Consider the following 14260-nt stretch of genomic DNA (forward strand, 5'->3'; position numbering starts at 1 on the left):
GATGTGCTTATGTAGGTCTCATAAATCAAAATTTAAGTGGATTTCTAATTGAAACCAATGCAAGTAATGTAATGTAAACAACATTTCTGCAGTTTATGTAGAAAGAGGGCTTTCAAGTGAGGAACTGGAACCTTTTAACATAAAAACAGATGCATCAACAGACTCTGGTACTAAATAAGGGATAGAAGGCGGTATTTGAGATTGCTCAGTGAGTTTGTGCTGCAGAAATAAACTCATGGAAGTATTAAAATCATTATTCTGTTTCATATATAAAAGTACATATATGAAGGACGCATGTCCCTAGCTGTTAAATTTGGGAGAGATTAATCTGCTCCTCCTAGTTGAAAAGAGCTGTCAATTGAAAGTAACTGGTGGCATGCAGCTTTTAGTACAGGGCCTCTCAGTAACTGATCCTGCAACATGTACGTGTATGATGCAATTTGGACCTGTTAAATACACAGTCATTTGCTGTGGACAGAAAATATAATGGATTATCACTGGGGGGATGTTGAGGTTTAGCCCACCAGTGGTGGTTGTTCACTCTCTTGCACGCAGTGGGATGGGGAGAAAATTGAAAAGTTCAAGAACGTGTGGGTAGAGATGAGGGCGAAGAAAAGGAAGAGAAGAAAAAAAGATAGGCAGAGGGAATTGCTCACTACTCACTGACTGATGCCTAATTAAACTAATCCCTGAGCAGTGGCAGCCCACACCTTGGCCAGCTCCCCCAGTTTTGTTGTTCAGCATCACACCATACGTTGTGGAATATTCCTTTGGTCACTCTGGGTCAACTGTTCCAGTTCTGTCCCCTCCCAGCTCTTTGTGCACCCTCAGTCCCCTCACTGGGGGGAGCACCAGGAGCTGAAACGTCATTGGCTCTGTGCAGCACTGCTCTACAACAACTAAAACATCTCTGCATGGCCAATATTATTCCCATCCTAAATCCGAAACATGGCACCACACCAGCCACTATGAAAAACTGCATTCCAGCCAAAACCAGGGCAGGGGAATAATAGAAACAAAGCGAAAATATGGCACAGCATTCAGCTGGAATTAAAACAACAACTGCTACCAAAACAAATAAACAAGCCCCCTCCCCACTGCATGTTTTATGAAGCATTGAGTAGCACAACGTCTGTTCCATCGATGTGCAGAGTTAGAGAGCTATTGGAGCTCATTAGAACCCACCATAAAAAACTGGCTGGCTACTTTCCACATGAAGTATGATTCTGTCCAGTTGGAAGTTGATTTAACATGAAGTAGTTCGCTTGTGAGCTCCTTCTAAACTGGAGAATGCTGCATCAACTGTGGCTTGCTGACTGTGTTTTCTCTGGGTAGAAAAGCAGTGATGTGGGGACAGCAGTGTGGGATTACTTGTTTATCAATTAATCCTGATAAAAATGGTTCAGTTAACAAACACCTGAGCATTTTTTCCCTTTTACTATTTTATTACTTTTACAAACTTTCTATAAATTAAATGAAAATGAAACAGATGTAAATCAGAATGCAGCCTGAAGTGGCCCTTCATGAAGGTAGGCTCTGTGATATCACTGTGGCTGTTCTTTGTAGAATTCTTTGTGCAGCTACTCTTCTAGGTGCTCCTTGATCAGTGCTCCCAGAAGCGTTTTAAAACACGGATTGTAATTTTATTGTGTACAATCTTTCTTATTCTTTTTTCTTAAAGATGGGATGTGGAACATGGAACCTGAGAAGACGGTTAAACTGGGGGTTCTGCCTGTTAGAAGTCTGCTTGTGATGGAAGATACCATTTGGGCTGCATGTGGTGGACAAATTTTTATAATCAGCACAGTGACTCATTTTGTAGAGGTAATGCTTTTAAAATTAAATATTGCTCACGTGTTATGCTATGCTGCAAGGTATAAGCAGTAAAATTTAGCCATTAAAATCTCCTTTAAGAGGCTTCAAGGTGTAGAAAGCTTTTCATAAACTATGGTTTCAGTTCTGTTAAATCTTACTCTCTGCAGTCTGAAATGCTACTGTGATGTTCTTTGCTGGTGTGTGATGACGTGCATTTGCTTCTGTTTCCCCACCATGTTTCTGTAAAGTACTTGGGGGGTGTCTGGGAGGTTTGCTTAAAAATGAGATTGGAGGGAAAGGCAGCAAAGAAGCAGCCTATAGGAACTGCCTGTTAATTACAGAAGGCTTTAATTAAAGGAGATGGCATAGTTAGATGTGACTTCTACTTTCTTAATATGATTCGGATCCGTTTTGGCTCTCAGAGGCCTTCAGAAATGTTCCTTATGTAGAAAAACATAAAAACGTTGAGGATTCAAACTTATGTTTACAACTGCATTTTCCAAATAGTGTGAGAACTTCATTTCCATTACAACTGCAACGCTGCATGTAAAGAACATCTTGTTGGCCTGAAGCTTAGAGCACAAGTCTTATGAGGAGCGGCTGAGGGAGCTGGGATGGTTTAGTCTGGAGAAGAGGAGGCTCAGAGGAGACCTTATTGCACTCTACCACTTCCTGAAGGGGGGTTGTGGTGAGGAGGGGGTGGGCCTCTTCTCCCAGGCAACAAATAGGACCTGAGGAAATGGCCATAAGATGTATGAGAGGAGGTTTAGACTGGACGTAAGGAAAAACATTGAGAGAGTGGTCGGGCACTGGAATGGCCTGCACAGGGAGGTGGTGGAGTCGCTGTCCTTGGCAGTGTTCAAGAGGAGTCTGGATGAGGAGCTGCGAGATACGGTTTAGTGCTTGTGGTAATAATGGTAATGGGTGGATGGTTGGACAGGATGATCTTGTAGGTCCTTTACAACCTCGTGATTCTATGAATCTATGATTTATGAAATACAAGGAATTAAAAGCTCTCCTTCAATCTGTGATAGAATTACAGTGAGTGCCCATGATGTTTACAGCCAGGAAATTCATTCAAACTGGAATCTGTGTGAGATCATGGCCTCCTTCACTGTGTGCTTTGTTTTGTTTCATTGATGATCATGTTTTCTCCCACCAATTGTCTGTTTAGTACAATTGATTCTGTGAGTCACTGTCATGGGTTTGCAGGGAAATAGTGAATGTTCTAATTTCTTGCCTTTTTTTTTTTTTTTTAATCCAGGCTTTCTGGGTGAGTCGTTTCATCTAAGTAAACGTTTGAATCTCATGTTTTTTTCCTTTGTTTTTTCTCTAGTCCTTGTTGCCAACTTGGGTATTATGTTAAGGGAAAGATTTGGCAAGAGTGATTTGGATAGTACTTGTGATGGACTTCCAGCTGCCTTAACTGGGGGAGTGGAGTTGCCTCTGGGACACTTAGAATTTCTGTTCTAAACACTTCTGTGATAACTCTCTCTGATTGTCCCTGGAAAATACATAGCAACAGTTGTAGAGCACAATCAGATTGTTCCTGAACGTGCTTATATTAGGACAAATCTCTGTAAATAAGTCTGATAGTTCTCACTTAATTCAATAATAAAATTCTTCATAGATGTTTTTGGATACAGTTTGGTGTGCAGTTTTGGCACAGTAGAACAAAAGCAGGATTAGACTAAAGAATGTATAAAGCTTACAAAAATACAGCATGGCGTAGTGAATTGTAGTAGAGAAAGCAGAAGTTCAGAGAGGTAAAATAAATATTCTATCACTCTCTTATTCCCAGTAATTTCATTTTTCAGATCTTCAAGTTTTCCAGCGAAAACACCATAGGAGGTTTCTTTCAATTTCCAAAGTGCTTTTTAAACCAACCCATTGTTTATAGTGCTCAGATACACTTACTTTGATAGATACATAGTTATATATGAAGTAGTGCAACTGGAAGTGGTGTGTCTGAGTTGAATAATGCTTTTCATAACATAATTTTAATTAAGAATGTTATTAATTTTTCTGTGGTGGGCTGACAGTCATGTTTATTTCAACCAATGAGCATGCTATAAGTGTAATTCCTCTTAGAACTTCAAATAAGTGATGCTTTTCTGTTGCCTCTTTACTGATCCTAAGATACAGACAGGTACCAATCTTGTTTTCATCATCTCACCAGACTAAACAGCTCACTAATCTAAGGGTCTGGGACACAAGTCTTATGAGGAGTAGCTGAGGGAACTGGGATTGTTTAGTCTGGAGAGAAGAAGGCTCAGGGGAGACTCTCAATAACTCTTTGGAAGGAGGTTGTGATGAGGTTAGGGTCAGCCTTTTCTCCCACATTACTAGTGGTAGGGCTAGAGAGAATGGCCTCAAGTTGTGCCAGCAGAGGTTTAGATTGGATATTAGGAAAAAATTTCCTCCCCAGAAGAGTGGGCAGGCACTGCAACAGGCTGCTCAGGAAGGTGATTGAGTCACCATCCCTGAAGGAGTTCAGGAAACAGGTATATGTTGTATTAGGGGACATGGTTTAGTAAGGAAATATTTGTGATAGATGGACGGTTGGACTGGGTGGTCATAGAGGTCTTTTACAATCTTGGTGATTCTGTGATTCTATGAAATTTAGATTCTGCTTCAGAGGTGTATATTTTAACATTATGAGAACCAAAATACATTTGAGACATTTTCCCTGCTATGCAGAGTATAAGTTTTCCTGTAGGAAGGTAAATAGCAGCAAAGAAATGTTTGTTCTCCCTCTGTCCTTTCTGTTAACAGGTAATTCAGTTAGTAGTAAAGATTTGGTTTGAGAGTTTCTGTGTATTAATCATCTCTGCTTTGTCAGCAAGAATCCCAGTGTTGCTCAGGGTTGGTCTTCCCTTCGTGCAATTCCTTTATTTCTGCATGTTCAAGTTACAGCTGCTTGTTTCTTACTTTCCATTATTGTGCATACATTTTATATGTTCTGTCTCACATAAACTATTTTTAAAGGTATCGGGCTAGTTCTATACATTCAAGATAAAGCCTGCCTTGCAGACCTCTCCCTACTCCATTTAACTGCTTCTGCACTTGATAAGAGTATATTATCTTCTGAAAACAAGCTCATTTCACACCTCCCTGTTTTTCGAACTCTGGTTTAAATTAAAAAAAAAAAAAAAGAAAAAAGAAAAATCTGTTACCAAATGAGCAGATTTGGCATCCGATATATTGGTTTTAGATATTATTCATGTTCACAGTTTTTCTTTTTTTTTGTTGTTGGTTTTTTTTTTTTTTTTGGTCCGGATAAAACTCTCAATTCACTTGTTTTAATCTTGTGTTGCTGTAATAGTTGGAACATTTCAGGAAATGGTTTGATTGGGACAGTGCCCCAGAATGGCACAATGCCTCAAGCTCCTTGGGATGGGGCATGTGCAAAATGCAACATCTGTTGTTATATATTAATTATATTTTCTGATACTCTTTCTAAGAAGAAGAAACTTGTCCTTAGTCTTGGTCCTAAATCTGTCAGTGGTATTGCTGCTGAGTATTAACCTTGATCATGGAGCGTTCTCTGTGTTTGTAGACCCTTAGACTCTGCAAAGGCAGCCTGTGCTGGTTTAACAACAGCAGCAAAAAAAAAAGAAGGCAGAGAATTAAAGTCATCGATTGAATGTCATTCCATCTTGTTTTGGTTTGTCTTGTTTTTAAACGGTTGGCTAACTATATATGAGTGACTTGTTTTAGCAACATATGTAGAATAATCTGGAATTTTCAGTTGAATAAACGGAACAAATGGAAATCTTATACCTGAGCGTATTTTTCCCTTTTTTAAAGTAGTCAGTCATTTGTTTTATCCTGTGAATGATGCACCTCTCATTAAGCTTGAAAAACTGCAGTTCAGTTCTTGGCACGGCGGTTGGGTGCAAGTGGGCAACCCCTCAAAGGAAAGATTTCAGCAATGCCACAAGCTGTTGAAACAGTAGTTAGCTGTGTGTGACTCTACTGCAAGACAGACTTGCTGTGGCATCCAGGACGTGCTCTGCCACTGTGATGTTGCCATAGAATTAGAACAGGATTGTCTGAGAAAAACAAAAACAAACAGCAATAAAAAGGATGTGAATAGAGGGTAGAAAGGAATGTAGTTATGAGCAGTAGAATGGAATGAAGTTCAGTTCTTTTATTGAAAAAGAGAGTAAGTCGTTTTTGTCCTCAGTGATTGTATTTCATCTGAAGAAAAAATATCTTGGAAGAAAAACTGCGTTTCAGATAAAAGTGTAATTGAAACAGATGTCAAAACCTCTACACAAAAACATAAGCAATTGCAGAAGTATGTGCAGGTTTGGGTCTGTTGCTCTTCCATCTTAGAAGTCCCTTTGAAGGAGAATCTTTTTTTTATGCTTTTTGTGGTGTTGACAATATTACAGCTTTTCTTTAAGCATTTCAACAAACAGCTGTACCAACTGCAGGGTAGACAAAGTGGGAGGATAGTGAGTTAGCTGGTAAAAATGGAATGTGACAAAAATGCCTGTGGAAGTTGTTTACAGTGGCACTCACAGAATTGTTGTCTGTGGTCAAAACACCAGAGAAAATTCATTTTTTATCGTCAGCTTCATTTTTCTTCTTACTGCAAACAGTGCAGATTGCTAGTGGGATTCACTTAGAGGCCGGAGAAGTTTTTAAAAAGTCAGTTGGTCATCAGCAAGGCTGAGAGAACTGGGGTTATTCATTTTAGGGAAGAGAAGGCTCTGAGGAGACCTACAGCAGCTTTCCAGTACCTAAAGGGGACCTATGGGAAAGCTGAAGTGCTCTGTGTTAAGGAGTGCGGTGATTGGAGGGCTAATGCCTTTAAAATGAAAGAGGAATCAGATGTTTCATTGTGGTATCCAGACCTGCACACAGTGCTCCAGGTGAGAGCAGAGGGGACAACCCCTCCTCTAATCTGGTGGCAGTGCTGGACGTGGGGCCCTTGGGGCTGCCAGGGCACTCTGTTGGCTCATGATTGTACTGTGTATTCTGTCTGATAAAAAAAATGATTGCATTTAACTTGAGGGAAGTGGTGATTATGAATGTGCCTGTCACAGGTGCTGACCTTGCATTCTGCAGTGATGTTATTAGAAGAGTTAAATTAGAATATAGTAATGGTTTCTAGAAGTGAAGCACTGCAGAAGATAGACTTCTCCATTCATTTTTATAAAACCAAACGTCAGGAGAATAACATAAACAGTTTCTTTTTAAGTAATTCCCTTTAATTTTAAGAAGCCCATTTCATGGTGGAAAGTAGTAGTTCACAGATTACTATCTGTTGGGAATTATCTCTTCATACTTTATAACTTAAGGACCTCTAAGTAAGGTATTGGAAGTTATATTTTGTGAAAGCTTTGAGTTCTGTTCTTCATTTATGATCTTCATCTATTCGTTGAATTTAATTGAAGAAATTGAACTGCGTAACCCAAATATATTCAAAACACACTTGTCTTAGGCCAAGAACTCATCCTGAGTTCTTACTGAAGTTGGGATGCAAATAACTAAAATGTAGCTCTTAATTATAACACATAGAAGATTTAAGCATGCTTTTAAAATGATTAATGAGATACTTTTGCACTTTATCTACATACAGAGTTAAGAATGTATAATGAGAACTGTGAATATTAGTGCAGATATTTACTTCTGTATCCCTCAGGGAGGAATTTGTATCCAAGGAACAGTTTGCCATTTATTTAGCTAGGGAAATTTTATGTTTATCAGATTAGCCCTCTGTATTTGATAATAGCTGGCACAACATTAAAAGGCTTTGTTTTACTTCATAGACTGCTTACTTACAAGACAAAAATGAAACCAAAATATCACTACTTCTTGTTAACAATTAAAGACCTTTACTACAGCTTTATTTTACATGTTAACACAAATATGTTGAGAGGTTTCAGCCTTTCTGGAGCCATTCAGAAGTTGTAACTGTGAAGCCATTAGATGAAGGAAGAAAATTCAGGCACTGGATCCTGAATGGCTGGCATTACTACTTGTCTTCAGAAGGAGCATTTTGACCTTTCGTCTCAGCTTCAGCCGGGATGGAATTGTTTTCTTTAGAGTGTCTGTCCAAATGGATATTCCATACCATGTGACATCGTACAGAAAGAGTATTGAGGGAGGTGGGAGTTCATCCCTCTATTCCTCTGCTCGGGATTCTAGATGGGCATCGATCGGGGGGGTGGTGAGCAATTGCTTGTGCATCACCTTGTTGTGTGCATTCATATAGTCCTAACTATTATCCTTTTCCTTTTTTAGGGGTGACTTTGGCCTATTTAGGGACCTAATCGGCAGGGTTTGTTGGGAGACAAGTCTAAAAGGACAGAGGAGTTTAGGAAGGCTGAACATATTTTAAGAATGAAGTCTTGAAGGCAAAAGAGCAAAAGGCAAGCTGGATGACAGAGCCAGGGAGCAAAGTGAAACTGTTATAATCCAAGGGGAAATGGTTAGCAACCTACTACACCACTCGCACACCTGCTGATCTATGTGACTGGATAGAATCCACTCAAGGGTGCTGAAGGAGCTGGTGGAAGTGCTTGCCAAGCCACTTTCAGTAATTTACCAGCAGTCCTGGCTAACTGGGTAAGGTCCAAGTTGGCTAGAGTTTGGTGAATGTGATGCCCATCTACAGAAGGAGCAGACAGGAAGGTCTGAGGAATTCTAGTGAGGGGATTTCTGCTGCAGGTATAAGTAACCTTTTAGAAAAAAAATCTACCCACTCCCAGGAACCTCATTAGTGTTACTTTACCCAAAAGAGTATCAATAAAGAAGTATAAAATGTTTTAAGTCTCAGCTATTATAGGGTTTCCAGTTCCCATCATGCAAAATTTGCAATAAATACGTTATTTAAGTCACTGTTAAGATGCTCAACATTAATTAGAACTTCAGTTCACAAACTGAGAATTTTTGCATGCTAATGATGTTATGTTTCAGAAAAAAAATAGCATAAAAAGCATAAAAATTAACAAATCTTGCGCAGCAGTCAGGACATATCCTGAGCAAAGCAAAGAAAATGAGCTTTGTTCCTGGCACAGAGGACATAGGGCACAGTGCCTGTACTGAGAAGCTGATAATGAAGGTTGAATGATGTAACGTTTCCTCAAAGATTATTTGTTTTTCTTACAGAACCATTTTGAAGCTCATCAAGAGGAAGGTATGGTAATCTCTCACATGGCTGTTGCTGGAGTGGGGGTCTGGATTGCCTTCACATCTGGATCTACGCTTCGCCTGTTCCACACTGAGACACTGAAACACCTCCAGGATATTAACATTGCCACGCCTGTTCACAATATGTTGCCAGGTAGCTGAATCACACCATATGACAAAAAAAAGCACTCTGTTTTGTTTTGTCTCTATCACTGTTATTTTCCAGACTGCTGTAGATAAGGCCAGAATCAGAACATCTGTTTCAGTCTTCAATAGCCATCTCGTGACTGTTTACTTTACTAAATCACAGTCCCTTGTCTGCCCAAATGAACAAAGTGTGCAGTGAGCTCGTTGAGACGCAGTTTTAAATTTATATGATATAAATAAGCAGGTGGATTATTCTTTTTTTGGTGTGTGTGACCATAGAACAGGAGAGTGATGCAGTCTACCATGAAAAATGTGTTTCCTTTGCAAAGCTTAATATTTTCTTCTGGAAGTTGGCATTACAGTACATGATGGAGTCAGTCAGCCTAGGCTCTGAACCAACAAGGCACTTGCTTAGTGTCAGTTACATCGTTGCTCCCAGCAGAACTACTCACATACTCTGTTTAGGAGTACATTCAGTGTTTTCTTGTACTGAGATTTAGTTTGTTAAATTAAAAATGTTTGTTGGGTATAAATCCTGCATCAGAATATTTTAGTCCTTCATTCTCACCCTTACCATGTTTTCTTTAAGATCATGTTAGCCTTGCAATAAAGACATGTCCATTTCTAGTGTTCTAGACAGGATGTTTCTAACACACGTATGAGTGCAGTGCTGTTACTGACCAGCAGCAAATGTCCTACTGTTAAGTAGATTGTATGACTTAATTAATCATGGTTATGCAAAGAGATCAAGGCAAGTTTATAAAAAGATTAACTTTCAAGATGTTCTACTGTTTGTGGGGGGAAGAGGGAGGAAGTAGGGCCTCCCTTACACACATTTTCTGCTAAATATCCAACTGATTTAGCTGTAGTAGTTGTTGCCATAATAATAAAACTGATGATGTAACATTTTTTCATTTAGGAAAATTTTAGCTAATTATATCTCCGTGGTGTCATTCTTACCCATTTTAGTTTCTTTTTTTTTTCCTTTTTTTTTCTCTCTGTCTCTTCCCAAAATGCACTTCAGTGAATGGAAATGGAAATTTATTTTAGGAGCAGAACAGCACTTCTTATTGCAGCAAATGTTCCAAGGGAAGAATCCATTCTAAAAATGAAATGAATTTCAATTATGTAGCAGCAGCTCTTGGGCATGCTTATATTATCCCAGTCATGCTGCAGCAACAAAGGCTAAAAGACAGAGTAGTGGGAGGTTTACATAATAAGCAGCACTAAGAGCTTTTGGAACAAAGAATAAATAAAACTCTGTGTAGTATAACTCAAAAAAATCAAACACAGGAGGAAGAATGAAGTGGCTTCATAGTTACAAAACGAACATTTTTTACATTTTCTGTGGATCTTTAAGAACTGATTACTGCTTAGAAGTGTGGCATGTGCAACAGGACATCTTTTAATTTTAAAAAGAAACAACTCAGTTTTCTGAAATCCAATGAGACTTCTTTAATATGCATAAAGAACACATAAAAAATTAGCTTCTATTAAAATGAGTCAGAAGAAACTGATGTAAAAATATTGCTAAGGATCTTAGGAAGAGAGATTAAAAAGAAGAGTGCAGAGTTATCATGATATAACTTCCTGAAGCTGGACTCCTGTTGCCAAGTTCTTAGTAGGAACAGCAACGTGTGGCAGTGGCCTAACAGGCTGCATGGAGAGCTCGTCTGCATCTTCACTTGAAGCAGAGGACATGAAGTGGACATCGCTTTGTTTACATAATGAAATTACCATTATTTTGTTGACATACAAAAGAAGTAAAAGAAAAAATTACTGTCACTGTGTCAGAAAGGCTACTTGAATTACAAAGCTATATTTAGAGGGAGCTTGCAGTAATCAATTAAGACAGAGCAGGAGGTTTTCATACCCTTGTTAACCAGTTCTCAGGATGTTAGATTTTTCCCATTTTGGGGAGAAGACAGCTTTAAATACCACTGCCTACATTCTTTGTTCCAAAGGATCTGCCTCCTTTACTTTGAGAAAGATAAGTCAGCAGCCCACTAAGCAAGAGAGAATCAAAGAATAATGAAATATAAAGGAAGTAGCACAGGAAATTACTGTCATTATGATTCAGTGGAGTTTAATAATGTAAAAAAGCAGACAGAGCTGCAGACCACAAGCCAAAAGTAATTTTTTTTTTAATCATGATTGATTTGTAGAAATGTTTTATGTGTTGTGTTCACAGAGCTCTGGCGAAGGAAAGAGTTTGACTGGGAAAGTGCCACCTAGGTATAGGTCAGATTTTGGTTATTTTCATGTCAGGTGTCTCAGCTAAATAGCTTAAAAAGACTGAGGAATCTGCTGAGACGTCTGAGTGGGTTCTGGACAACTGTTATATCCCAGAACACCTTCTATCAGCTGTGTCCCTGCAGGCTGTCGTGCAGTTGTGCTCAGTCTCTAGGTAGTCCATAAGGATGTACAAGGGATGTAACTGATACTCCTAGTAACTCTGCTCTGTGCTCAAGCTGATGATTTTCTGGAGCTGTGGGAAGTTTTTCTGTGGGGATGCAGGTCTGAAAAAGTAAACCTGAGCTTTATGTTTAGAGCTCCACAGAACCATCGCTTTATATATCATCAAAACTACAAGCCATAAAATACTTTCTAATGTTGTATAACAAATTTAGGATCTCTTTAAAAATAACTAGAGACATAAGTATCTCCAAAAAGCACAAAGACAGTATAAAAAAAGAAGATTGAGTTGAAGAGCATCATCCTCACTATAGAGCATGCAACTGTACAGTACAGTGAGACTGATTTTCAGTAGCCTAAACTCAGCTGTTTGCTAGCTGACATACTGAGTAGGAGAAAAAATCTATTGGTATTTGAAGACAAATGTAAACATCTCACTAATGTGCTTCATCTATTAGCTTAGTACTTAGGACCAGTGATTGAATCTCAGCGGTTGAACGGTAAACTTTCACCCATCTTTGTCACATCTCCCACAGCCTTGTTAGTAAAAATAAAATCATTAGCACATGAGTATACTGTTCTTGGTCTTATTAATAATCTGGTTTTCAATTTCATTTGAATTTCATTTGACACTTTTGAATAATTTCATTGTACAAATGTTCCTCAGACGTGCTTTTTCAAGAGATTCCTCTGATCTTGGTTCACTGTATTTCTTTGCTCATATGAATGATGAAAGGTTCTCCTGCTGAACGGAGACGTTAACGTTAACACTGCTAACGTTGCTGTACTCTGATTGTATCTGTATCTCCTCTAATGGCACATGTGTGTTTCCTGGACACAGATGGGAAAGGCAAAGAGAAATCATATCATTTCCTCTCTGCGGAAAACAAACCATACATTGAGACTTAGAGCTTCCTTTTGTCCCCACCCCACCAGGTGCCACAGCATAACATGTGTTTGTTTTATGGTTTTACTGCTGAGAAATTATTAAAAGATGCATGAAAATCTGAGGTCAGCCCATTTGATTTGCTTTTTTAGACAGTTTTTTATATAGCAGGAAGAGCAAGGTCATGTAAGAGGATATGCACCAGTATGTCCTTGCACGTACCTAGGGAGCACGTGATTGTTGAGTCTGAGTTGGAAGATGAGAACTGAGAAAGGCTGAGCACAGAGCAGAAACACATTTAAACTATTTCTCCTTGTGTAAATATAATTGGTGGCTTCGGTTCTTGGTAAACTCAAGATCTTGGTAAGATTATTTCATGACTTCAGCAATTCCATCATTGCAGTTTACTTATTTAAAGCAATATTCGCTTGTTTTTGGCAGTTGTATTTCTGACTTACCCTTTGTAACTTGATGATTTCTATGCTGACTGCTCAACATGTTCTAGAGAACTAGTTTTATTACCTTTTTTTTATTTATTTGAAATATATACAAATAAAAGTCACAAAATAACAAATAAAAGCATGAGTTCAAACCTTGGGTAGAAGATAACGTAAGAATTTAAAACTACTATCTATTTGAATAGTATTTTCTCTCTCTTTTTTCTTTTCAGTTATTATATGCTGTTTCAAAGTAATTTCTCAGATGCAGATGTTTCCTGCTTTCAAAGATTTCAAAGCAAACACTGTTCCTTTTGACCTCACTGTAGATGTTTCACGCTTAAGGCTGTGTTCTGTGTTTAAGATTCTAAGTTGCTGGCTGGTAATTTGCTGTTTTCGCCTACAGAAACAGTGAGGAGCATGACTGGTTTTCACTGGGAACAATTACTAGTTGTCCATTGTTTCAGGGTTGGCGTATGGAACCATGCATATTATTTTTACATTTTAAACACTTGGAAAAGCATTAGAAACACGAGCGTCTTCCACAGAGGGTCCAACAGGCAGAATTAAAACTGGTGTCTTCTACAATAAAACGTTGGAAATTGTAGTTACACTGTTTGCACTTTGTAAAATGGCTGTAAGTGAAAAGGAGTGAGGTTAGGCCATCCTGCAGTTACCTTGTGTTTGCTGTGCCATGGGTTGGGGGATCTTAGATATCCTGTGTGGCCTGAGCAAGCCTGAACTTTAAATCACAAAGTTCAAATCTTGATTTTTGACAGCTCCAGTAAACAGAGGTTTCTGAGCATCCACATTTGAACTTGTTTTGACCTGTTATAAAGGTAAATGTAAAATCTGTACTAGCAAACAATTGAGGAGAGGCGAATGGTTATCACATGTTGTATGTACTGCTTTGGCGGTCTTTTATTGTGGATTACTGTTTTTCTTTCACTCTCAAGGCTGCCACATGTCATCACTCTAGGTTTTGATGTGTTTTTGGACAGCATGTGGTTGCCTGACGGCCCCTCACCCTCTCACTCCTGAAGCAGAAATCTGTGCCTCCAGTCCAACCAGTGCTGAGGGTGTGTTTTTGTGTACTTCGTTTTGGAAACTACATTCATCTCGCTCATAGAGGATAGATAAATAAAGCCTTCAAAGGCTTCTAATCTATCTGTGGACATAAACCATCTAAGCTTATCTGCCCGAGGAGGGATAATGCCATAATACCAATGTAAATAATGACGGTTTATGGAAAAAGCATAGGTGTCTCTGCTCTAGTATGCTATCAGTAAGCAAAAATTAAATTAATTTCCCTTCTCCTAATTATTCCTTATGTTTCCATGGCAGTAGTTGGTGAGTGATCCCCTTGCCCTTATCTCAGCCCAGAAGCATTTTCATCTCATTTTCTCTCTGTTCT

At 38.8% G+C, this 14260-nt stretch overlaps 1 protein-coding gene across 5 annotated transcripts in view; it reads left to right on the forward strand.

Moving 5' to 3' along the window:
• ARHGEF10 (Rho guanine nucleotide exchange factor 10) overlaps positions 1-14260 on the forward strand; it is a 108094-nt gene that overhangs the window by 88661 nt on the left and 5173 nt on the right. For all 5 annotated transcript variants that reach the window (XM_065730771.1, XM_065730773.1, XM_065730774.1 and 2 more), the window contains 2 exons: positions 1682-1824; positions 8941-9115. In XM_065730771.1, the coding sequence (XP_065586843.1) occupies positions 1682-1824; positions 8941-9115 (318 nt within the window). The remainder of the gene's footprint in view (positions 1-1681; positions 1825-8940; positions 9116-14260) is intronic.

The sequence above is a fragment of the Cyrtonyx montezumae genome, unplaced genomic scaffold (genome assembly GCF_038088225.1).
Source record: "Cyrtonyx montezumae isolate F1298 unplaced genomic scaffold, pur_monq_1.0 scaffold_13, whole genome shotgun sequence".
NCBI lineage: Eukaryota > Metazoa > Chordata > Aves > Galliformes > Odontophoridae > Cyrtonyx > Cyrtonyx montezumae.